This window comes from Cannabis sativa, chromosome 7 (assembly GCF_029168945.1).
Source record: "Cannabis sativa cultivar Pink pepper isolate KNU-18-1 chromosome 7, ASM2916894v1, whole genome shotgun sequence".
In the NCBI taxonomy this organism is placed as follows: domain Eukaryota; kingdom Viridiplantae; phylum Streptophyta; class Magnoliopsida; order Rosales; family Cannabaceae; genus Cannabis; species Cannabis sativa.
Window position 1 is genome coordinate 1,491,973 of NC_083607.1, and position 26,786 is coordinate 1,518,758.

Sequence of the window (26,786 nt, forward strand, 5' to 3'; positions counted from 1 at the left end):
ATTTTTTTTTTAAATTATTAGTTGTAATTATTATTTCTAATTTTATAAAAAATAAATATATTTTTTTTTTTTTTTAAAAAAAATAATTTTTAGAAACTTTCCATAAAAAGGTTATTGGATTATTACCTTATTAATTTTTTTTAGTTCCCATCAATGGGTATTACCCATTAAGAAATGTTCCATATATATATATATTAAGTAGGGTTGACCAAATTATATTTAATTGTGTAGTTGAGATTATTTATATATTATAGTGTATAAATTAAGAGTGTGTGACTATCATTACTAAATTTGAGTACAAGATTGAATAATTACATTTTAAAATATTTCTAAACATATCTAAATTAAAAGGCTAAAATAGAAAAAAGCTTATAGACATATATGTCTACTATCCACATGTCATGCACTATATTTTCTAGAATTGTTAGCATTGTTGATGTGAAACACCAATGAATTAGGTATAACATGGGCTCCCATACCACTAATTCTTTTAGAATGTATTTATATATATTTATATGTATATATAAATTTATAGAAAGAGAAATGGCACATCACATGGGATATTATTATGAGGATAGAGAGATCTCACCATTGAATTTGTATGAATATTATTGTAGGTCCCAATTAAACTTAAGAATAGCAAAAATATATAGTTGGACGGATTAGATTAGAGCTTTAATCTGACGTATTAGCCATTAGGGGTAATCTGAAATAATTCGAGCGAGATTCTGATTGCTGACCTGTCCTGTCCTAATCTAGTACCAATACATGGAGATTGGATCATGATCTGCCCCAGGAGGATTGTCTACTGATTCAGATCGAGTCGAATTATAATCTGATCAGATTTGACTCGATCCGTTTGCACTCCTAATTAAACTCACTAGTTTGATATAAACTATACAAGGTTGGTCAGACAGATTCTATTAAACAATCTTTGTAGGTGTTTGACCAACTCAATGTAATCACGTGACTTGAGATGGCGGATAACATATAAAATTTAATGTAATTTACATTGTTAATACCAAATTAATAAAATATGTTCTACGTAAGTATTAAATAATTTTTTAAGTGAATAATATTAAATTTTATTAATACTTCACTCATGCATGGTATTGTTCTGTCAAAAAAAAAAAAGTGGGAATTCAAGTACAATTTTTAAGTAAGGAAAATTGATTTAACAAAGATTTCAAATTTAATGATAATTGTAGACTTTATACTTTTTTTATATTGTCATCTTTTATGTTTATTTTTTTTTTTTTAAAAAAAAAAATTCATTTTTACCATTTTTTTTTTTTTTAATATTATACCTATTTTACCTCTGTTACTTTTCAAATGCTTTCCATGTGACTCCTTTATCTCAAGATATTTTAGGTACAAAATATATGTTTCAATTAAATATAAATGAAAGGTGATTTAGTTAATTGATAAATAAAAGAAGTATTTTCTAATTTACCCCATTTGACTTAATATTATTACATAAAAAACAAAAAAAATAAATAAATAAAAGCCAAATATGTAGGTAAGGCATAATTATTTAAGATAATAAAATGGTAGTGCAAAATGAAAAAGAAGTAGAAAGAGAACTTCTATTAAGAATTTTGAGATTTTATGCTCAATTTTTTTATTTAATTAAAAAAAAAATTATTTTTACATTATTTGCTCTAAAATTGTTCCATGGAGTGAGAGAGATAATAAAGTTGAATCATTCATTACACATCCAAATCCAACTATTTTCAAACTCTTAACAATGGCAGAATAAATTTAAAAGAACCATATTTGATATTTTATATATAAAACAAGAAAAAGAATTATAATTTTGACATGAAAGAATGCATTCCTAATAATAACAACACTATCATTCCTAAATCCTCTTTTTTTTTTACTGAGACCTCTTCCCGCAGTTCGTTTAGTCGAAAAATATAAGAATTTACGGTCAAAATTGAGAAGTAAAAAACATCTGGTAAGATCAAGATGAGGGAAGATTACCCAAATTTGTTAAGGAAAAAATGTAAGAAAAAAAAAATCACTACTCTTCTTCGGCTTCCATGGTAGGAGTCTTCGTGCAGCTCTCGTCTCCATGAAGTTCCAATAGTTTCGCTTCGGGATTACATAGCCCTACATTAATAACACGAATGGTATGAGAAAGTGTAAATCTTTTCTATACAAGTAAATTTCTCCATTGAAGATAATATAATTCTTATTATGTTTGACCAAGAAGATTGAATTTGATAACACATTTGTTATGCAAGGCCGGCCTTGAGCTGAGGCGGACTAGGCTTGCACGTAAAGCCCACCCAACCCAGAGGTCCAAAAAAGATATTTCACTTTTAAAATATACATATATATTTTTTTAATAAAGGACTCGATGATCTTTCATTTTTCTTAACGCCCACCCAATTTCAGGGTCGGCCCTGTTGTTATGGCTATGCATGGGATTATAACCATTGCAAATTTGCAATAAGGCCAATCAATCTCTAACCTAACTAACTTCAATTACTACAGAAATTATAAACAGTTTTGTCTGTTTTCGGATCAAAATCCAAGGTAAAAGTTATCTTGCTTTGATGTTCTCCAGATACTTCATAATAGACAAGATATCTCGAGTTTCGTACAAGTACTTGGAATAATTTGGTAACGATGTGTTGCAGTGAGAAGAAACACTAACCCGAACATTTGGGAATATCCCACACGGCAATAGATGTCGATGTACAATCTCGTGAGCAGAGTGCTTGATTGTTTTCGTGGTTGACATTCATTGCAAGCATCCATGCACCAATTGTAACATCTTCATTGCTAAACATGCGAAAACTGCATTCAAATAAAGAACAGTCAGATTAAAACCTTTTTTTACAGTGATCAAGACAATAGTGATGATGGGTGGTACCATAAAAATTTAACACAATATATATAATTATAAATAAACGAATTCGTGTAGGTACTTCTTAAACTTAGAATGCTAAAGAGAGGACCGAACATAGAGAAGGTCGTAAAGGAAACAAGCTTGCCTGTTATTTCTAAGAGCAACCAAGCTTGAAACAACATCAGCAGAAAGAGCATATATTGGACCATAAGCATGAAGAAAGTACTCCTTCCCGAGCAAATGGGCTAGCGGTTCATACCTGCAAATATTTACCATTATGATCATCGGCAAATTCTTAATAGTTTTTTTTTTTCTAGAGATCTACATGATTATCTAAGGATCCAACTTTCCATTTTAACTTCTAACCCGATTGAGTCTCATTGTGATATAGCCACAATTATGATTCTTCATGGTTTTTATAACCAAAGGAAGGACTTCTAGTAGTAAGTACCGAACTAGTATAGCACATTGGTAAGATAAATATGAACAGGAAAAAAAATCACTAACCATTTCAGCTTTGGATCAGTAAAGACCGGGCCTTTCTTCATGCATCCAAGGTATGTCTGCGAGTGAGAGCGTTCTTTAGCAAGAAGCAGTGAAAGGCGATCTGAAAATATTGGGAAAAGATTGGATCGGTTAAATTCCATGTTCAAAGCAAAGAATTAACATTTATACGGAAGATGGTAAAGCTTCAACTTCTCACCTGGCCTTAAATATATGTCATCATCGGCTTTAACATAAAACTCGGAATCATATAGGGCATAGGCAGCTTTAAAGAATGCCAACCTGTAGTAAAGCATAGAATATTTACAAAGAACTAAAATATAAACGATAATTGCTGATCACAAGCTAGCACTAACGTTTTGTATGGAAGCTTACTATACTCCTCTTCAATATCCAATAGCAAAAAATCGTCATAAGTAGCAATCTCCTTCTTCAGTTCAGACATCTTTGATTTATCATTGGTTTTACCAATGACAAACCTGAAAGCAAGACCGGTGGCTTCTTCTAATCTGCACTCGAAATTACAATTCATTTAATATACAATCGAATTAGTCACAATATGAATGCAAAAATAGAAGTATCAAACAACTATTTTAAGATTTCAAAATCGATCAAAACAACTAAGGAATGCAGGGTTGGAAAGTTTCAGGTGCAGCTTCAGGCATAGTAGCAACCATAAGAACGCAAGCAGAGTTTGGAAAAATGGAGGGACTAGATTGAATTAATCGACTACAAACAAACATATACAACAATACACGTGACTAATACAGAAAATGAACACCGATTGACACTCTAAAAATTAAAAGAGCTGAACAATGAGAAATGCAGTGACAATAATTACAAATTACAATGGGCCATGAAGTAATGGAATCCATGTTTACACCGATAACTTGTATGTGGTTATAGAGAGGAAATCTCTAATAAAAGGAAAAAATCTATCGAAACTACTGAAACAAAATTACCAAGCTCATCAGATTCACCCCTGCTCCTATTGTTCACATAAAGATTAACCGGTACAGTATTTTTCTTTTTAAAGCATATGATTGCTACATTCATGAAATCTGTATATCTCTGAAGGTATACGATTTGTTGTCAAATTCCCGCGGTGTTAGTCTCCCCACCATGAACTATACAAGAAGATGGCATAAACATTTGGATAAATGACATTTAACCACACACGATTTCTTAGACCAAAGGCATTCAATCAACTTCTTCTAGTAACCGATAAGACTCCAAGAATGCTTACAAGAAATTCAAACCATTCCGCATTATTCCATCCTCCTAGTCCAACTCATTACTTAATGTTCAACAAGTCTACATTAACATTCGAGTCAGATCCGAATCTTACAATCCTACTTCAAAAAGCTAATCCAACTCTTAACAAACAAAACATAATCTTGGTTCTTGGTGCCACTTTACAGTTCATAGTCTCTGATATCAGCTTAAGTTTTCAAGTTTCCTTTTTCTTTTTTCCAATATACAATTTAGCTTTTTCTATAATTAGTAAATAATACATAAAGAAAAGATGTCCAAACTAGTCTGTCATCCACACTAAGTGCACGAACTACTAACTCATATGCGACAATAATAGTCGAACAACGAACATAAATCAGATATGCCTAAAAAAAATCGTACAACAAACTAGTAAAATACTCTAACAAAGATCCTAAATTATTACAAAAAGATAATCTAATCAAAGATGCAGAAACCAAAGCTAAGCTAAACAGTCAGAGTCAAAAGAACTAATAAGCAACCCAAGTGCCAATGCAATACATTACAACCATTAAAGCTAATTTAAAATATAGCTTTGAATCCTCCACATTCCTAGGAAATCCATTTTTAGTAACATCTTCTTTCTCAAAGATCAAATCCCATTTCTCTTACTAAACCAAAATCTCTAAGCTAAGCCCCAAATCAACTATTAATCTCTACTAATTTAGTCACATTGATTGAATTCAAATACCCAAAAAGAGAAAAACACAAAGATCAAATCTTTACCGTTGAAGGCCTTGATGATCAGACGGCATCCAAGTCATCCTCAAAGATCGTCTCCTACCAACCGATCCAAAACCAGTTTGAATCCCCACAAAGCCCATAACTTTATGTCGTTTCTTCCCATCCCCAGAACCCAAAACACCACCAAATCCATCAATGTTACTACCACCACTAGTATCTCTCTCCCAAACAACTCGAACCGATTTGGGTTCAGAATGGGGGCAATTATTAACCGGCCTGAGAATTGCGACGAATCCGAAGAGAAATCCGGCGATCCCGATGACTAAGCAAGTGGAAAGTAAGAGAGTAGTGGTGGATCTGCGAGTTGAAAGGTTCTGTTGACGAGCGTGGAAGAATTTCGGGGAAGAAGGCATTGTTGGTGATGAACCCTAGATGAAATTAAAATTGGGGGTTTTGTGAAAGTGTTGGGAGAGGATCATAGGGAGTGAAAGGAGAGAAATTTGGAAGTTGAATTGAGTTGGGAAGTAAGAAAGTTGGTAGCTTTGGCTTTGGTTGAGAGAGTGATTGATTGAAGTGACTCTCTTCTTCTTTGCTTCTTCTTCAATTCAACTCCCAAACTATTTTCACTCATTACACTATGTGTGCTCTTTCCTCAATTTGTTTTTTTGTTCTTTTTTTTTTTAAATATTTGTACTATATTCAAATTATTCAAATTTGATTAGTATAATGATTTGAGATATACCTGTGAGAAATGTTATAGGGTGTTATAGAACATTATTCATTGGGCACTATTGGTTTGGTGCCTAAAGTTTTTAGTTGTGACATTTTATCATTAGTTAATTTTTTTAAAAAAGTTATTATATTAAATTATATGAGATTTTATATTTAATTGTATCAATAATAATATGGAGCATTGTTATTGGACACTATTGTTATTAAATTAAGAGCATTGGGTATCTAGTACCTTTAGACATGTCGTCTTGCGATTGGCTAGCAATATTCTTTAAAAGCTATTACATTAAACTATATGAAATTCGATATTTAGTTGGACTAATAACGATATAGATATTTAAGAAAATATTAAGTACCACTGATGTTCTAGCATTTATAATTTATTAATGGGACCATCAATTTCTACTACCAAACACAATCACAAATATATCTCTTTTAGTTGTATTTTTTTTTTTTTTTTGAAATAATTTATTAAATGTGGCCACTAGTCACATATAGTTTATGACATTAAAAGTGTTGTTTAAACTTCTGTTGGCATCTCTTTGTTATGTTAATTACAATTATAACTCATAAATTAGTTTAGCATATTCTTTAGTTAGACAATAACTCAGTCAATCTCCTCCTTTGTAACTCAGTTAGGTGTAAACAATCATATTTCTTATATTTCTAATAATCATCATAAAATACCCTATAATTAAAAAATCAATATAAAATGATACTTAGAATAACAAAATGAGGATATATTTTCAAATAATAACAACAAAAATAGTCCAAAAAAGGGAGGACTAATACTAAATAAGACAAACATGTTTTATCATTTTACACAAATTTTGGTGAACTATTATGGTTCAAATTACCTATTGGTACAAAGAAATGAACCGATAGTAACATGTGTTCCTCATTTAGTAACAAATCAATGCAAGTTTACACCACTAGTAAACACTAAACCAACAACTCTTAAAGATCCTTACCCAAAACCCATATCACAGTCATTCATATATATTGAATTGAATAACAAAAGTAGATATATAAATAAGATATGGAACAAGATATTTAAACAGAGTTTTGAGTCTAAAAAGGAAAAAAACTCATGTTGTTGGGTACAATACAACCAGAAGTATCTCAACATAATGTGTTCAGCAAAATAGAGACCAAAACAAACTCTCTCTTTTCTATCTTAATATTGTAACAGAGCCTAAAAACAACATAGGATGCCATTTTTGCTTATCTACAGCTAAAATTGCCCAGGCATATTTGGTTTTTTTAATTAAGATGAATAGTTCCTACCAGGCACATTTCCCATGTCTCGGCCAGGTGTGTAGCTGTTCTGATTGTCTGCATTAGGTACATTACCAGACCATCCACTGTTATTACCCTGATGCTGCATTCCTCCCATGTTCGGTGGTGGACCGCTGTTGTTATGGTTGGGTGGAGATCCTCCGTAGTTATTCGGTGGCATGCCACCCCAGTTGTTGTTTGGTGGTGGTGGTGGTGGTGGCATTCCACCACCGTAGTTATTGGGTGGACCCATGTTGTTCGGGGGGTATCCTCCCATGTTGTTGGGGGGATTAGGGGGATAACCTTGGCCCATGTTGTTGGGAGGATAACCGCCCATGTTGGGAGGTGGCGGACCCATGTTGGGTGGTGGTGGCGAGCCCATGTGAGGTGGTGGTGGGCCCATGTGAGGAGGTGGTGGACCTCTGTTGGGTGGTGGAGGCCCCATGTTGGGGGAAGGTGGACCCATGTTGGGCGGTGGTGGACCCATGTTTGGCCCAGCATTGGGAGGAGGTGGTCCCCTCTGAAAATCTCGGCTTTGCACATTTTCCCGTCTCCTCTCAAAGTTCCTTGATCTATCAAAATTACGAGGTCTGTCATTACGCCTATTTCTCTCATTTGCTCTAGCATTGTTCCTTATCCATTCCTCATGGTACTTGGGGTCATATGGAACCGCTTGGCCGTTAATAAAAGGTTCCCCTGCCAATAAAAAACAATAAGCAAAAGAAAAAGAGAAAGAGAAACCCGAATGCTAACAAACTCATGCAATCTTCAGAAGACAGATGCAAAATTTGAAGTTTAACAGTGAAAAAAGTAAATAAACTACTGACAAAATTATTGGCAACCCAAACATCCAATGATGTAGGATTTGCTTAGATAAAGGCTAAGCATTGGGTGTCTAATTATAAATCATCAACAATAAGGACTCGGGTGCATTCTTTCTCAACACTTCGTGTAATTGGTAGTTGCGATCGTAATGGGACAGCTTTTGTACCCAAAAAAAATCATCCTTATCTCTTTTATGATGTTTTAAAATGGAACTAATATGCAACTAAATAGTTTCAAATGTCCATCATATTCTTACCTCCATAATCCTTGTTCTTCACATCCAAGTACGAATCAGGTAGGACCCAACGCACTTTAGGCAATTCTGAAGAAATTAAAACACAAACAATCATGAGAAATACAAACGGATAACACTATTAACATTCAATTCAAACTTGAGGGATTAAAAAAGATGATGTACCCTTGAGTTTGTAAGAAAGTTCTTCAGACACAAGAGCCCCAAAAGCAAAATAGCATCTAGTAGAAACTGAGTATATCTTCATTCTTGCTTCTTCCTCACTGTTTGTTCAAAAAAAGTAGCCCAAAAAATGAAAAATCAACTACATAAGACTGAATTGTTATCGCAGTAAAATAAAAAACAATTATCAAAGGTACCACAATCCCAATGTTAATGATTAAATCAATCCAACTAAAATAAGCACATACAAAATAAAATACATATCAAGGATACCTATACAAAAATCTCTTCAGGTTTCATTACAAAACTCAAAAATTAATAACTCACATGAATGCAGACAACTCCCATTTCTAGTGTAGCAATCTTAAAATTAAAAGTACATTTCAAACTTCCAAAACTCAAAAATAAAATAACAAAACAAAGCAAACCGAACATCATTTGGGAAAGAGTTATTTGCAGCATAAATAATTCTGGAACCTGTAGCCACTTGTTAGTTTACGAAAATACAACTTAGGTATCTACGCCGCAAATTAAGTACCACATGAATTTTACAAAACAACTCATCAACTGAGAAAAAAATACTACTAAAAAACGAATCAAAAATTACAACTTTCAAAATAAACAGAACACTTTATAAGAGTTCAGAATAACCCACTAAAAACCACTACTCCACACAAATAAAAAGCTCAAAACTTTTTTTAAAAAAAACAAACAGAATAAATTAATCAACTCCACTATTCAAGATTGCAACTTTAAGCACATCAAATTAAATTGGTAAAACTAAATTTCAAATGAAAAATAAAATAAAAAAACAACTAAAGGAACATGAATTCATAACACTCTCACTTTTAGTTTAGTAATCTTAATAGTACGTTTCAAACTTCAAAACCCTAAAAAATAACTAAACTGAACACCATTTGGGAAATACCTAAATTCAAAAGTACTCAAAACAACTCATCAAAAGCTCAAACTTTCAAAACAAACAGAATGATTCAATCAACCCCATTAAGCAAGATTAAAGCTTTAACACATTAATTAAATAGGTAACACAAAAAAATTAAAAATTAAATAAATAAAGGAAGAGAAAGAAGAGTCACCTGCCAACGACCATAGCTAGGGTTTTAATATAACTATCAATGATATCATCTCTGGTAGGATCACCTTCAGGGGGTTCCATAACAACAAGCCAGTGCTCAAAATCACACCCATCGAGAAGAATCGTCTCCTTCGGGGGTCGATTAGACCAGTTAGGGTTAGGATCCTTGAGAGAAGACGACGTCGTATTGGATGAGAAACATCGGAGATTGGAGGAGGGGAGAGAAACGTTGTGGTGGGTTAGGAATGCTCCGGCGAGAGGGCGGAGTCGGTGGAGGAGAGAGAGGGAGGAGCGAGAGTGGACTGTGGAAATGGAGGATGAAGTTGATATGGAGCGGGAAATGAAAGAGGCTAGGGTTAGGGTTTTGGGAAGAGAACGTGATACAGTGGTTGTAGCCATGGCTGAAGAGAGAGAGAGAGAAGAGAACTGTTTCTGTCAAAAACCCTAAGAAAGGGTTAAGAGAGAAGATGGGAATCAAAGATGAGGGTTTTGGGAACATTTTATATATACTCCATAATTCCCAAATTGCCCTTGCATTTTAAAATTAATTCCATTTTAGCAAGAGAGGAGTACTACTGAGTGATCAGACACGATAGTATGATTTGAAACTTGCACGAGAGTTAATGGGTTTAGATTTGTCTTAAATAGGTTTGGGTCGTGTTCGAGTTGACTCGTCTAACCCACTTCGTGTTCGGGTTTACACGAAATTGACCCGTTAATGACCTATTTAAAATTATTTTAGTACTTTAACATGTCATGAATGAGTCATAAATGTGTTAGTTGATATGTTTAAACAAAATATACTTATAAATGGGTCGTATTCTAGTTTTATTTTTTGACACGATTATTAAACAGGTCGTGTTCGGGTCGAGCATATACTTATACATGGGTCTCGACACGACACAAATACGATCCGCGAACACGAATTACCAACCCTAACGACCGTCAACCGCCTATTACAACCTCTTAGTCAACCTCTATGTCTGAAAACACATACTAGAATATTTTTTCACAGTGGTGTTCGTCATACTCACAACATTATCCCTGTAAATTTTTAAATTTTTTTGAATTGTTTACAATGTTGAAAAAAAAGTTTTTTGAACACTCGTGGTAAACTGAAATATCAAGAACTCTGTTTCTAATACTGTAAACTATTTGAAATTTTTCAAAAATTTACCAGGATAATATTGTAACTACATAACAAATACTGCTATGAAAAAAATATTAAGGCATGTGATTTTAGACGTGGAAGTTAACTAAGAAGTTGTAATAGGAAGTAATTAGCACTCCTCTTTAAATAGAGTAATTGCAACGTAAATATCTAAGTTTAACTCTCGTTTGAAGATATTTTCAAAAAAAAACTCTCGTTTGAAGATAAATATATAAGTTTAATTTTTTATGGTAATAATATTTAAGTTATATTTCTCAAACTTCCGTAAGTACCTAACTGTTAAATGTTAAGTCATTATCCACGTGTTGATTCAGGGCTAACCATATTTATAATAGTGTTAGATATTATTGTTGTCTAATAACAATTTTACTATAAAATTGCCACCTTATTATACTTAACAACTTCATGAAAGGTCTTGTGAAGCTTTGGTAAAGTAATTAAATAACTCTTAATGCACCACACTCGATTCACTCCTTGAAGATATATTTAATTTTTTAATTTTATATTTAAATGAACATTTTATGAATGATTGGTAGGTGTTTTTGGAATAGGATTTTTAACATTTGTAAAACACAAACAATTAACCAATAATGTATACACTTTTTTTTTGGATTCCAAGTATTTCATAATTTTAATTTTTTAAAATCATATTCACAAACAATTAGAGTAAATTTTTCTCCAAATAATACACCCACTAAATCCAAAAATAGCTACTCAATTTAGAAGTTTGAGTACTTTAAAACATTATAGTTGACTACAAATTATAATGAATACTAAACAATTTACACTTTTATTTGTTTATATAAAATATTTTTTTTTAGACTTATGAATTATGATCCTTCCTAGTTCCTACATATATATAAGGAATGTAGCTTAAAGTTTGGTGAGTGTTGGTTCAAGTTGGACAAGAAATCTTCTTATTTCTTCCTTCTTTTATTATTATTATTATTATTATTATTATTATTATTATTATTATTATTGATGTGTTTTAATTTCTTCTTTGACTAACAATAAATCTAAAAACTAAAGAAAAAGTTTGTAATAATTGATGTTAAAAATCCAATGTAGAAATATCTTTAATTAATTAACTATATAATAAGTTATAGGATATTTATACATACCTTAGTTATTTATCTATATGTATATATATAGAACTTTGTTGTTTATTATTTTTAAGAAGGAAATAAAAAAGAGTTAGTCAACAACAACAACATAGTTTCTTATAAGATATTTTTGTATAAAAAATAATAAGATAAATGGTTAGGTAGTAAAATGGCCAAAAAGAAAAGATTCAGGGACTCAATTGCAACACTTGCTAAACATTGGGGCCTAGAAGAAAAAAATAAATTAAAAATTGCCCAATTCAAAAAAACATAAAATCTAGTGTTGAAAATAAAAAAATAAATAAAAAAAAAACAGAGAAATTTTCAAAGTACGAGAAGTAATTCTTTTCTTTTTTTTTCCTTACCAAAATGTTGCGTTTTGTGAAACAAAAGTAGTAGAGGGACACAATTGCAAAACTTGCTAAACTTGGGGCCTAGTAAAAAAAACATAAACAAAAAATTTGCCCAACTCAAAAAAACATAAACTCTAGTATTGGAAATTAAAAAAAAACATAGAAATTTTCAAAGTATGAGAATTAATTCTTTTTTTTTTTTTTTGGTTATCTTACCAAATTGTTGGGTTTTGTGAAACAAAAGTAGTAGAGGGACTCAATTGCAAAACTTACTAAACTCAATTGTTGAGAAGTAAAATCTAGTATTGGAAATCAAAAAAACATAGAATTTTTCAAAGCATGAGAAGTAATTCCTTATTTTTTTGTTATCTTACCAAATTGTTGGGTTTTGTGAAACAAAAGTAGTAGAGGGACTCAATTGCAAAACTTGCTAAACTCTAAGGACTAGAAAATAAACACAAAATCTAGTATTGGAAATTAAAACAGCTGTTTTTCTAGGAACTCAAGATTTTTTCAAAGTAAGAGAAGAAGTAATTCTTCTTCTTCTTCTTCTTCTTCTTATTTTTTTTCTTACCAAATTGTTGAGTTTTGTGAAACAAAAGTAGTAAAAGGCAGATAGTTAAGGCAACCAACACACCAAGTCTTATATTATATGGTCAAATAATCAGCTCAACTGAAACAAAAAAACAACTTCATAAGCAAACTCAAAAGTCTTTCTTGATTTTCCTAAACACTTTCCCACATTTTCTCTTCAAACAAACAAACACATTATGATTAAACACATCATGAAATATTTGTCTAAACTTAGTTTCAACACTCAATTGAGTTATTGGTAATGTTGGTTTATCTTCCTTCTTTTCTTCTATTTTTTCACTCTCAAATTTATCAAACAATCACAACACATTCATTCATTCATTCTCTTAACTATCTTCAATGGAATTACCAACTAAAAACCCAGTTTTTGTTACCCGAAAACCAGCTTCATATTCAATACAAACTCGAAACCTTTCATACAAATTGAGAACCCTTTTTGATGACATGAAATGGGATTGTTTTGGTTTCAATACAAAAACACTTCCAAAGTTGATTTTGAAGAGCATAAATTGTGAAGCAAAAGGAGGAGAACTTACTGCGATTGCAGGTCCAAGTGGGGCGGGGAAAACCACGCTGCTCGAGGCTCTAGCTGGAAAGATTTCGGCTAATGAAATCTCTGGTGAAGTTCTTGTTAATGACAAACCTATGGAGATTAAAAGTTTCAAGAGAATATCAGCATTTGTTAAACAAGTCGATACATTATTCCCTTTACTTACAGTTGAAGAAACACTCATGTATAGCGCTCTTTTAAGGCGATCTAGTAACCGAAAAGAGGCTGCAGATAGAGTTAGAGAGCTGTTGAGTGAGTTGGGGTTAGAACATGTTGCAGCCTCAATGATTTCTGGTGGTTCAAACAATGCCATTTCAGGTGGCGAAAGGAGGAGAGTTTCGATTGGTGTTGAACTAGTTCATGACCCTGCTGTGATTTTCATTGATGAACCAACTTCTGGTTTGGATTCTGCCTCAGCTTTTCACGTCATGTCATTGCTCAAATCAATGGTGGTTAATCAAGGTAAGACAGTTATTCTAACAATTCATCAACCTGGTTTTCGAATACTCGAGCTCATTGATCAAATCATCCTTCTCTCAAATGGGAATTTAGCTCATAATGGAACACTCAATCATCTTGAAGAAAGACTTAACCGAAAAGTTCCTAAACATGTCAATGTACTAGAATTCGCGATTGATGATGTTGAGAGCTTAGTTACCACAACACAAACTTCAGAAGAGTCCAGAAATCGGCTTAAATCTAACAAAGGTCGCGACAAGGAAGAAGAAGAGTCACTTACCTACACGAATTCACAAATCGAAGAAGTTGTAATACTAGGACAAAGATTCTGCAGAAACATTTTCAGAACAAAACAACTTTTCACTACAAGAGTTGTTCAAGCTTTAGTAGCTGGTTTAATACTTGGAACTATATTCTTAAATGTTGGAACTAAACAAGGAAAGATTGTTCTACAAACCGAAACAGGCTTTTTCGCCTTTAGTCTAACATTCTTGTTATCTTCATCGACAGAAGGATTACCAATCTTCTTAAACGAGAGAAGAATCTTAATGAGTGAAACAGAAAGAGGTGCTTATAGAGTTTCTTCCTATGTCATGTCAAATTTCTTGATCTTTCTTCCTTTTCTACTAATGGTAGGCTTTCTTTTCGCCACACCAGTCTACTTTCTCGTCGGGTTAAGAAGAGAACTTGACGGTTTTCTCTACTTTTCACTTGTGGTTTGGATGGTTTTGTTGATGTCAAACTCATTTGTAGCATGTTTTAGTGCTTTAGTACCAAATTTCATCATGGGAAACTCATTCATTGCAGGCTTAATGGGATCTTTCTTTCTGTTTTCGGGGTACTTTATATCGAAAGATAGGTTGCCTAACTATTGGATTTTCATGCACTATTTGAGTCTTTTCAAGTACCCTTTTGAGTGTTTCTTGATAAATGAGTATGGAAATGAGAGAGGGAGTAATGAAAGGTGTTTAGATTTTGATGATGGAAAAAGTTGCAGTCTTTATGGAGATGGATTCTTGAGACAACAAGGTTTGAATGAGTCTCAAAAATGGAGTAATCTAGCTGTGATGTTGGGTTTCATTGTTGGTTATAGAGTTCTTTGTTTTTTGATTTTGTGGTATAGATGCTATAGAACTAGAAACTAGTAACTAGTTACTACTATTAGTACTTATCTAAATATGTATAATCTTTCTTTTGTATTATTCATTTTTCCACATGTAAAATGATAATTTTATCATATACAATATAATAATAATAATAATAAATTTTCATTTGAGATGATAATAAGTTAACCAATGCTTCATTGATTTATATTTGACATCTCCAATTACTATGAGTAATAGAGAAATAAACTTAGGACTTCATACTTGGCTGAAAAGCTGCAACTTCAAGCAACCTATCTAGGTATAGCTTTTAGGAATCTATTATACACATCTACCGAAAAAAATACGATTATCTCGATAAGATATTCCTTTCGCTCTTTCTCTATGGTGTTTACAGAATCAAGCTCTTTCAGGGTTATGATTCCTGAATAGGTTAATCTTTCGAACTACTACTGAATTCATAAGCAGGCAAGAGACAACTTAACAACGAATTATATATATATATAATTTGATTTATTTTATTTTTATTTTATATCAATATAACATCAAAAGAAAATTTAAGTAAATGGAATAGAAATGATATCGATATTTTCTTCATAAAAGAAATGATATCAAGGAACACAACAGGAAAATAAATCATAGTATATATATAGGTGAGTTTTACACTGTACAACTGTAAATGAACATTTGAAGAAAGAAAGAACAAAAAATAAATAGAAAACCTCAAAAGACCATTTAGCCTTAGAGGTAAAGAAAATTCTTCTTATAAAAGAATTTACACAAAATATAGATCAAAATATGTTAAAAGTATAAAGGAATTGTTTGGTTAGCATTTTAGTAGAAAGAGGACTTTTCTTTTTGCCCAATTTTGATAGTAAAAAACTTTCATTCATTAGTGAAATGAACGAAAAAAAGGTAGAGACTTTTAAAACAAGGCAGACTGACGACCTTAATTGCTTCGGTCAAGTATAGAAGTAAAAGTCATTGTAGCAACTGAAGAAGAACCTGAGTTTGTAGTTCCTATGGAAGACATGTCTTTTGAGTTGATGACTTTATTCTTTTGACCTTTCATGTCCATGAACTCGGATAGCAACCCGGGTTTAGATATTTCCTTTTTGTTCACTTCAAGTTGCCCGGTTAGCATTTCAACAACGGTAGACATTAGTGGCCGGAGTTTTGGCATGTCTTGAGTGCATAAAAGAGCAATCTTTAGAAATTTCTTAGCTTCCTCGAGCTCAAGATCATCGTTCAACGACGAGTCTACCAACTCCTCGAGCTCCCCGCTCTCGTACAATCTCCATGCCTACAATTGAAAGATTACATTTTTAACAACATTATGTAGTAACTAAATGGATTAACAAAATTTCGATTGAAAGATGGTACGTCCATTTTGGGAATTTTCGGAACTAGTATTCAATTAGTTCGGACTTGTTTAATGTTGAACTGGGATCAAGACATACCCTTTCGAGAAGATACTGTTCTTTGGCTGGTAACCGCTTGTTCGTGTTGGATCTCCCACTAACAATTTCGAGTAACAAAACACCGAAACTGTATATGTCTGCTTTCCTTGTAACCTGACCTCTTATGGCATATTCGGGTGCTAAGTAACCTCTACACACACAATTCAAATTGCTAATTAATTGGTTTTGAACATTAAGATAAAACCTTCAGTTTCAAACCAACTACAAGCTAAATCATACTACACCATGTAACCCTCATTCGAAAATTGCTTACATAATCGGTTAAAATGTACCGAACCCATGACCAAAGATCGAAAAGGAAACCCCGATCGATAATTATCAACTCCTGCTTGAAAAATAAAAGTATCACACCATGCAACTGAAATTATGTCTTTGCAACTTAAAAGGGTCTAAAGTAGAACAAACTAAGGGTCTGTTTGGTATACCGTGTTGTGTTGTACTGTATTATTTAATACAATACTATCTTTACCATAAAGCCAACCCTAACTGGTATATTTTCCAGGATTCAATCCCTACTAAAGTTAATGTAGAGCTGAAATTCGAGAACTTACACTGTTCCGGCCACACGAGTACTAATATGAGTGAGATTTGCTGGGATGAGCTTTGCAAGGCCAAAGTCTGATATCTTTGCCCTAAGACCCTTGTCAAGTAGGACATTGCTAGCTTTGATGTCTCTGTGAATTATATGCGGTTGGACCTCCTCGTGTAGGAAAGCTAGCCCCCGTGCCACGTCAATGCAAATTCTACGCCGTGTTTGCCAATCAAATTGAATGCTGCTTCTACTTCCACCTGAAAAAAAAAAAAATGTAGTGTGGAAAGAATCCATTACTTCAAATCCTTGAAAGTAAAAGAATTGATCAAAGTAAGAATGTACATTAAGTTACCTATAAGTGTTTGTTCAAGGCTGTTATTTTCGAGATATCCATAGACTAAAATTCTCTGATTTTCCTCAACACAACAACCATGTAGCTTAACAAGGTTTTCGTGTTCTATATTCGCGATCACATTGATTTCTGTCAAAAATTCCTTCACACCTTGGCTTGATTCGGCTGACAATACCTTTAAAGCTGCCATGGTCCCGTCCTTCAATCTTGCCTATTGTTTTTTTTCCCGAATAATGAACATATCATGAAAATAAATAAAGATTGTACAAAAAAGATGGAGCAAATCTATCTAAACAAGTTCCTAATCCACCTTGAATGTTTCAGGAAAACTCAATAGCAAACTTGAAATATCAAATAATGGACAAGTATTTCAAGGAAAGAGAGAAAAAATAAATCATGAGAAATGATGCATTGGGCAATCCAAGTGTTATGACAACATGTTGTGATTTTGTTTTGTTTATACCTTGTAGACAGAACCGAAACCGCCCTGACCAATTTTATTCCCGGAACTGAAATTTTCAGTTGCCATTCGCAATTCCTTGTAACTGTACAATCTAACATTGTGGAGGCTTGACAAAACTGCATAACACAAATCATGAGTTAACATTTTGTAAACCATTCTGGTACCATTTCATATAACAATATTAGTTCTAACCTTTCATTTGTTTCCCTACATGTTACAAAACAGTAAAAAAGAGTACCTTAAACTCGAATTTGACCATATACATTTTCAATATTCATTCCTCTTTCGCTTACATTCGCAATGTTAAGATGACCCACGAAGACGATTTATTCCCCAAGCACATTAGTTTAATCAAATTCCGAGTCTAAGATTCTTGTCCCTTTTACTGATTTTATAAAACATAGGGTACCAAATGAGTATTATCAATACCTTAACATTTCCCAGTTCCCCAACCCTGCATCGAGTATGAATATTCATTCCTAACTACCCGACAAAGAACCCCCGAACTCGCCCCCATTAAGGAAAGTACCCTTAGGTACCTACCTTGCCATGGTAAATTAACTTCCCCAATCCAAAATGAGATGGTTTTTCATAGAGAAATGTTAAGGGCATCCATGGGGTTTAACACCCTTACGAGGTATGTCGTTATTGGTACAATCCGCCAATAAATTATAAGGCGCCACTAGTTTAAGACCATTTATTCCTCAAGCACGCAAGTTTAACAAATTTCGAGTCTAAGATTCTTGTCCTTTTTGCTGATTTTATAAAACACAGGATACCAAACGAGTATTATTGATACCTTAACATATCCGAGTTCCCCAACCCTGCATCGAGTATGAATATTCATTCCTAACTACCCAACAAAGAACCCCCGAACTCGCCCCCATTAAGGAAAGTAGCCTTAGGTACCTACCTTGCCATGGTAGATTAACTTCCCTAATCTAAAATGAGATGGTTTTTCATAGAGAAATGTTAAGGGCATCCATGGGGTTTAACACCCTTACGAGGTATGTCGTTATTGGTACAATCCGCCAATAAATTATAAGGCGCCACTAGTTTAAGACGATTTATTCCCCAAGCACACAAGTTTAATCAAATTTCGAGTCTAAGATTCTTGTCCTTTTTGCTGATTTTATAAAACACAGGATACCAAATGAGTATTATCGATACCTTAACATATCCGAGTTCCCCAACCCTGCATCGAGTATGAATATTCATTCCTAACTACCCGACAAAGAACCCCCGAACTCGCCCCCATTAAGGAAAGTACCCTTAGGTACCTACCTTGCCATGGTAAATTAACTTCCCTAATCTAAAATGAGATGGTTTTTCATAGAGAAATGTTAAGGGCATCCATGGGGCCTAACACCCTCACGAGGTATATCGTTATTGGTACAATCCGCCAACGAATTACAAGGTGCCACTTCATAGTGGTGCTAGCAATGCTCTTTTTCATATCCCATCAAGGGGTTCATACTACTCCATACTCCATATTCATAATAATTAAAGGAAGACAAAAGAGATTGAGCTATGTACCTTCATCAATTTCAACTATTCGCCTAACTGAGGAATCTTCCTTTCTTCTACTGAAGAAAGAACAACAACTCATGACCAGCTTCTTCTATTGATTGTGATTGTGAATCCTGTCAAAAGTAAAACAAAATCTATAATCCCAAGTGATTAAAAAACAATTCCATGTTAAAACTTAGAATATGAAAAGTGAGATAACAATGCATTACAAATCACACAGATCATCACATAATTTCAGTTCTGGGTCTGATTGTCTTGTTTGTTTTCATATCAAAAAAGTATAGCCAAAACTCATACCTAGAAAACCATTAAAAATCAAAACTTTCAACAAACCCAACAAACAAAACACCCAGATTTTCAAAGCCCAACCCCAAATTTTGAAATTACCAAAAATCAAACAAACCCCAAGTTCAAACAACTTTATTTTTTAGATATAAGAGATTAGAGAACTGGGTCAAAATTCAAGAAGTATAACTCACCAAATGAAAATTTGTATGTGAGATTGAAGAAGAAGAAGAAGATGATGATGATGATCAAAACTTGAAAAAGGTTTAATCTTTGGATGAATTCTGTGCTGCTGCTGCTGCTTCTTTCTACCTAGTTCATTCTAAATCCAAAGTCAAGACTTTGAATTTATGGTCCTCCTCCCCCTCCTACTACTTCTCTCCAAATCTATAAATATATATATGTAAAAGCATAGCTGTCTTTTGTTTTCTTAGTAAAAAAAAAAAAAATGAACTCTTGAAAATTCAAAATTAGTGTTATGGGTTAATGTGTGGTTTAATGATAGGGATTATAAACCGTTAATAACTACTATTCTATATTACTTAAATATATATATTACTGAACAAGTTGGGAGTTTTATTATAGTCTCTCTCTCTCTCTAGACTTAAAATGAACATGAATGATTAGGTTGGTTGGTATGATTTTCATTTCATGGTGAATTGAAAAATCTCAACTAGTTGGGCAAGCCTAAAATAGATTTTTTTTTGGGAAAAGGAAAACTCGAGTTAAAATAATAAAGGTAACCATATTTATTTAAGCATTGCTATTAGGTACCATTAGTGTCTAGCACTTATGTGGCGTTGCGATTGGCTAGCGATACTCTCTTAAAGCTATTATATTAAATTATGTGGGACCCGATACTTAGTTGAATTAATAGCGATATTGACACATAAGAAGGTGTTAGGTACCATTGGTGTCCTTTAGCATTTTTCTATTTATTTATTATTAATGAGTATTATTTTGTATTTATATTATGAGAAATGTTAAAAAATATTATTTGTGTTTAGTATTTTCGGTGTCATATTATTATTGGTATAATTAAGTATTAAGTTTCATATAATTTAAGAAAATAGTTTTTAGGAAATATCGCTAACCAATTATAAAATACTACCTATAAAAGGTGATGGACACTAGTAGCGTCTAATAGCAATGCTCTTATATTTAGGGTTGTTCATCGAAACTAGAAAACTGCGGTTTAAATCCGTATCGCGACAATCTAAATCATTGTATACTGTAATCGGGGAAATTGTTTTTGGTGGTCCAGTTAATCCGTACCGTTTATCGCGTATTGGTTCGATTGCGGTTCATAATAGATAGTTAACGGTTAAACCGGAACGGGATGTTTATAACAAATAATTAATTTATATATTTTTTTTTATATGTGACTATATGTATAATTATATACTTTTTTGTGTGTGAAGTTTAATTTTAGATTTTTATGTTATGTTTGACTTTTGAGAATATTTTTTATGTTGTTATTTATATGTTATATATTTATTACTTATCATGTTAAATATATATTTTGAAAAATAAAATTAAAAACTTAATAAAAATAGTACAATTACTTAAAAAATATAAATAATTATAAATTCTACTTAAACTGTAGTTTCAAATCTAACCAAACTTTCTTAATGGTTAGGTTTGGTTTGATTTGAGAAATTTATTAGTCTGGTTTGGTTTCTAATATTCAAAAAACCGTTATACGGGTTTGGTTCAAAAAATATGAAAGTTCGGATCAAACCAATTCGTGAACACCTCTACTTATATTATAGATCCTAGGCTTATATTTCTTTTTTCGACGTGGTGAATAAAATCACATGAATTAATGATGCAACAATCTACAATTGGCTTATTATTTATTTATTTTGCATTTGCTCGTGCTAAAAACTAGTTTTAGGTTGATTATATTAAAAAAAAAAATAACAAAAATTGAGTTCATAGTCTATTTTGAAAAACTCAGAATCTAAATTTTTATTTAACAAAATAAAAAATTTAATCTATAACTTTTAGGTCCAAAATATTGTTTACTTTTAAAATTTTATATAATTTCTATTAGAGTTATTATACGAAACACATATTACAAATTACATATACATATTAACATCATTTTTCTTTTTATTATTACGTGATAAATAAATTGTTTAGACCGTCTCTAATAGTATAAATTTTAGATTTGGCTAAAAAAAATAAGCTAATGTTATATTTGGTTTAATTATATAATTGTGCTCCAATATATTAAGGGTAAAATAAACTTTATTTTAATAAAAATATTTTAAAAAATAACAAAAATATTAAATTTTTATTGAAAATATATAAAAACTACATTAAACATATAAAAAATTATTAATTGTATTTTTTTTTTTTTTTTGAATAAAACCAATAACTTTCATTAACAAATAAAATCTTCCATTACAATGGATTGTACTTCAGTGGAACAATCTTCCACCTGAAGCACACGACTTGTTGAGAAATAAGAGCTCTTTGCAAAACAATGAGCTACTCTATTTGCAGATCGTTTAATAAAACACAACTCAATATGCCAAATTAAGAAGGCATAGACATATTACTTTTAATGGCTTGGACGCAAACCAAGTTATCAGTCCCAATAATCACATGCCCCCAGGAGTGTTGAGCAACCCAACTTAAAGCTTCTTTAATGCCAATAATTTCAGCAATATGAACACGACCCGACTTGCCAATGGTGAAAGCTTCAATCATTTGCCCACAATGATCACGGGCAACGCAGCCAACTCCAAATCGAGACTCTTGCTCAAATACCGCGCCATCAACATTGACCTTAATCTGATTTGTAACAAGTGCAACCCAACGCTCATTACCTCAGGTTTTATCCAAAAGTTATTAATTGTATTAGTGAGTGGCAATAGAGTAAATAAAAAAAATAATATTTATTATAGTAAAATTAGGCACATGTTATATTTTTGTGCCAAATTTGGTACCAATTTTAATATGTATCACATTTAAACCACATATATGCACTACTATTGGAGTTTAGTTTTAAGAGAATTCACATAAAATGCTATTTTTAGTAAAAAAAATAAAATTTACATTTTTATGTTCATCCCTTAATTTTATAAACATGAGCTAATATATAGCTATTAAAGATGCTTTTAAATAAAAAAAAATGTCATATTTTCTTTTATTTAAAAGTATTAATTGGTTTTTATAAGAATTTTCTTAACCATCTTATTTGACTTGGAAAATATAAATCATCACAATATTAATAATATAGCTTGGAGGACTTGGCTAGCTGGAAATTATGGACCACAAAATCCTATATGCTTTTTTTCTTTTAATAAGATAAAATAAAATCCTATACGTATTTGTATTTTACTATTATTATAGCTTTTTTTGGGTGAGAAATTATTTTCTAATGCCAAATTCATACATATGTAGATTTTTTTTTTTTTTTGTGTGTGTTTGGACTTTTTTATGCTTCTATTAATGGAGATAAGGGAGTTAAGTGTCAAGTTAATAATCACGTGACAGTTTTTAACGGGTGCAAGTCATTAAATTTGTATTTATTATTTTAAAATTAATTTAAATATATCAATAAAAAAAATGACATGTAAATAATTACTTGACAATTAATAGTCAGGTACTTACAAAAGTTTTAAAAATATAATTTAAGTATTATTACCGTCAAAAATTAAGTTTAAGTATTTATTTACAATTGAGAGTTAAACTTAAATATTTACACCGTAAATTACTTTTATATACATGGACGTAACTTCTTCATTGCTTTGTATGCTCATAAAAAATAAATATATAAAAACAAAAGAATTTTTTTTAAGTATTTTTATTATTATTTATTTAGGGTGTTAATTAATTTTTTGGCTAACTAGGATTTTTGTAACCTAAACTTTAACATGTACCAAATCATGCGCCTTGAACTTTTTTCGCTGTTAAAAATTCTCCTTAAACTATTGAGAGTGTAAGATTTAAGGACTTTTGTCTAATTTCATTCAATTTTACTATTTCAGTGATTATTTATGTATTAAATTATGCTCCTTAGACTTTGATATCTACCAAATCATGTCTCTCAAACTTTCACATATACTAAATCATGCCCCCTGAACTTTCATCCATGCTAGAATTTTGTTCATAAAATTAGATAAAAGTCATTAAATTCAACAATCTCAATAGTTTAGGGGCATTTTTAACGACCTTAAAAGTTCAGTGGGCATAATTTGGTATATGTCAAAGTTCGGGAGAAAAAAAAAATCCTAATTAGCCTAATTTTTTCATTAACTAGGCAGTATCTGTAATAATTGAATTATATGTTTTCTTGGGTTAATTTTATTATTAATAAGTTGAGAAATACATTTTTTTTCTATTCATTAATTAAAAATATGTTTATATTATATTTTATTAAAATGTACCTATTTTTGTGAGTAGGTTACACAATACAATCTTATTCTCTATTTAAGTCTAACACATAATTTATAGAGATTTTTACAAAAATATTGGATTTTGGATAAAATTTTACAATTTTACTATCACACGAATTTTTTTACAAAAATACTATTTTTTTATAAAACAACTGTAAAACAACAAAACAGAACAATTAAAACAATAGTGGAACAACTAGAAAAATAAATGTGAAACAACAGTGAAAACTTAACACAGTACACAATATAAAATTTACATAGTATTTCTGAAAAAATATATATTATTTTTGTTAAAAAAAATCGCCCAATAGTAAAAAAATAAAAAAGTTGAAAAATCCTTAATTTATATTAATCTAAGGGGTAAATGAGGGCATAATCTATGTGGATATATCTTAAAAAATATAAAAATAAAACTAAAAATTAAAACATATAAAGTAAAATAGATATACAATGTAATTTCCTCATGAAATTGTGCTTTTAGGACTTTAATCAACATGTTTTCTTCAAAATATATATTTATTTTATTTTATTTTTTAAATATTAATTTAAATTTAAATTGTGGACTCTAATTAGTTTACATTGTGGACTTTAGTTGACATGTTTTATTTATTAAAATTAAGGGACTATTTGAAAAAAAAAAAAGAAGAAAAAAAACACAAAAATAATAAAAAAAAATACAAAAATACGCTTATAATGAATTTTAAATATTTTTACAGTTTTTAAAATTTTATTTACATAAAATACGATATTTTAATGTATTTTTATATTGTACTTGTTATGTTTATATTTTGAGCAACAATATGGTCACGACACGTGTACAAAAGCTGAAAAATAAACCAACTCGAATATTAAAATTAAATACACTATTTATATGGCCTCGAAAAATATTAGTCACGTTTATAAATTGAAGTCTTTCCTTATGTGACTAAGGATAAGTCAAAATAATAAATCACTAGTACCAACAGGATCAATAACAGCCATCTCAAGAACTACAGAATACAGAAAAAACAAGACAAGAGACTTTGTTGATCGAACAAGGCAGTATAAAAAAGTTCGACCCAAGGAGCATAAACGATACAATTTGAAGAGAAGCTTATATAAAAATTATTCAAAAACTTCATCATGGATGATCAATGCGAGATGAATGTCCAAACATGTGTCTCCCATATGTCATCTTAGACTATAAAAATTTAACTTCAAAGCCACGTAAAATTTCTTTATTTATTATTTACAGTTATTTTCCAGTATTATTTAATTGTTAAATAAAACTTATTTATTAGTTAACGAAAATTTGAGTTAACAATACTCTTATTAGTTTGTTGTTAATTTTTTAATATTTATATATTATTTTTTTATGTAGCTTTTCTATTATTTTCATACAATTTTCTTGTTCTTTTTATATTATTTTTATAAACAGCATAAAAATATATATAAAAAAATTACCAAAAAATAGTAGTTTATGTAAATTAATTTGGATTTTATTTTTCTTAGAAGCAAGAAAAAATTGGATTTATTGCATACATTAATGAATTTATTATTGCATTTTATGCATTTATAAATTGTAATGATAAGGATTTATGCTTTCAAGGATTTTGACAGCTACCATAGTCAATGGGTAACAAAGTCAAACAATAAGAACAATCAAGTTCATCTAATCACTAATAACTAAATATATAATACATATTGCCATATTGTTATAATTAATTAATCAAAACATTTATTACATTATAACACATTGCAAATCTAATTACATTGAGAGAGACAAGTGGGACACTACATAAAAATACTCTATTTTTATGGTCAAATAATTAAGAGTAATTTGTGACATAAATATTTAATTTCACTTACAGTTACAAATAAATATTTAATTTTAATTTTTAGCGGTGATAATCTCTAATTGGTCAAAGTCATTAAATTTTTATTTAGAAAAAATAGTTTAAATATACCAATAAGAAAATAACACGTGAATAATAACTTGACATTTAACTGACAGACACTTACAATGTTCTAGAAATATAATTTAGTATTATTATTGTAAAAATTGAACTTAATTAGTATTTATTTACAGCCGAGAACTAAAATTAAATATTTATACCGTAAATTACTCAATAATTAATAATAATCTAATCATGAGTATTTTAAGCTATCTTTAAATATATATATATATATATCTTTATATATTAAAAGTGCCTATCTAACGGCATTTCTTGGTTTAACAGAATATATTTTAATAATAAAAGAATATTCTGTTAAATTTAACGATGTTAGCCGGATAAATAATTAAACCCAATAATTAAACCTAAAAAATTAAACAATCTTTTTTTAAACATTTAAACTCAATAATTAAACCCAAAAATTAAACAATCTTTTTTTAAATTAAAAAAAATCATCTTAGCCACATATCTCTCTAACATAACAAACCATATATTCTCAATTTTCGATATTTTTTTTGTTAGTTAAATGTTAACAAATAAATAAAAAATTAACAAATATTAATATTAAACCCAATAATTAAACCCAAAAAATAAAATAATTTTTTTTTAAACGTTAAAACCTAATAATTAAACCCAAAAAATTAAATAATCTTTTTTTTTAAAATTAAAAAATATCATCTTAACCACATATCTCTCTAACATAACAAACCGTATATCCCAATTTTTGATATTTTTTTGTTAGTTAAACGTTAACAAATAAATAAAAAATTAACAAATATTAATATATATAATTATGACATT

At 30.7% G+C, this 26,786-nt stretch overlaps 4 protein-coding genes across 4 annotated transcripts; 1 reads left to right on the top strand and 3 right to left on the bottom strand.

The window, feature by feature from the left end:
• Nucleotides 1-1,760: 1,760 nt before the first annotated feature.
• LOC115697779 (probable beta-1,3-galactosyltransferase 14) lies at nucleotides 1,761-6,055 on the bottom strand. Its single transcript, XM_030624906.2, has 7 exons — nucleotides 5,363-6,055; nucleotides 3,721-3,873; nucleotides 3,564-3,646; nucleotides 3,368-3,467; nucleotides 3,006-3,119; nucleotides 2,666-2,808; nucleotides 1,761-2,115 (listed from the first exon to the last, which is right to left on the bottom strand). The coding sequence occupies exons 1-7, from the start codon at nucleotides 5,731-5,733 to the stop codon at nucleotides 2,027-2,029; spliced, it is 1,053 nt and encodes a 350-aa protein (XP_030480766.1). The 5' UTR covers nucleotides 5,734-6,055; the 3' UTR covers nucleotides 1,761-2,026.
• Nucleotides 6,056-7,059: 1,004 nt separating this feature from the next.
• LOC115697256 (multiple organellar RNA editing factor 8, chloroplastic/mitochondrial) lies at nucleotides 7,060-10,140 on the bottom strand. Its single transcript, XM_030624188.2, has 4 exons — nucleotides 9,668-10,140; nucleotides 8,574-8,671; nucleotides 8,412-8,477; nucleotides 7,060-8,026 (listed from the first exon to the last, which is right to left on the bottom strand). Exons 1-4 carry the CDS (start codon nucleotides 10,063-10,065, stop codon nucleotides 7,320-7,322), a joined length of 1,269 nt encoding a protein of 422 aa, XP_030480048.2. The 5' UTR covers nucleotides 10,066-10,140; the 3' UTR covers nucleotides 7,060-7,319.
• A 2,834-nt stretch (nucleotides 10,141-12,974) lies between these two features.
• LOC115697105 (ABC transporter G family member 10) lies at nucleotides 12,975-15,185 on the top strand. The gene has a single exon (XM_061119134.1). The coding sequence runs from the start codon at nucleotides 13,227-13,229 to the stop codon at nucleotides 15,039-15,041; it is 1,815 nt and encodes a 604-aa protein (XP_060975117.1). The 5' UTR covers nucleotides 12,975-13,226; the 3' UTR covers nucleotides 15,042-15,185.
• Nucleotides 15,186-15,610: 425 nt separating this feature from the next.
• LOC115698102 (cold-responsive protein kinase 1) lies at nucleotides 15,611-20,186 on the bottom strand. Its single transcript, XM_030625277.2, has 7 exons — nucleotides 19,837-20,186; nucleotides 19,364-19,470; nucleotides 17,828-17,943; nucleotides 17,365-17,575; nucleotides 17,032-17,269; nucleotides 16,460-16,610; nucleotides 15,611-16,302 (listed from the first exon to the last, which is right to left on the bottom strand). The coding sequence occupies exons 2-7, from the start codon at nucleotides 19,434-19,436 to the stop codon at nucleotides 15,949-15,951; spliced, it is 1,143 nt and encodes a 380-aa protein (XP_030481137.1). The 5' UTR covers nucleotides 19,437-19,470; nucleotides 19,837-20,186; the 3' UTR covers nucleotides 15,611-15,948.
• Nucleotides 20,187-26,786: the final 6,600 nt, after the last annotated feature.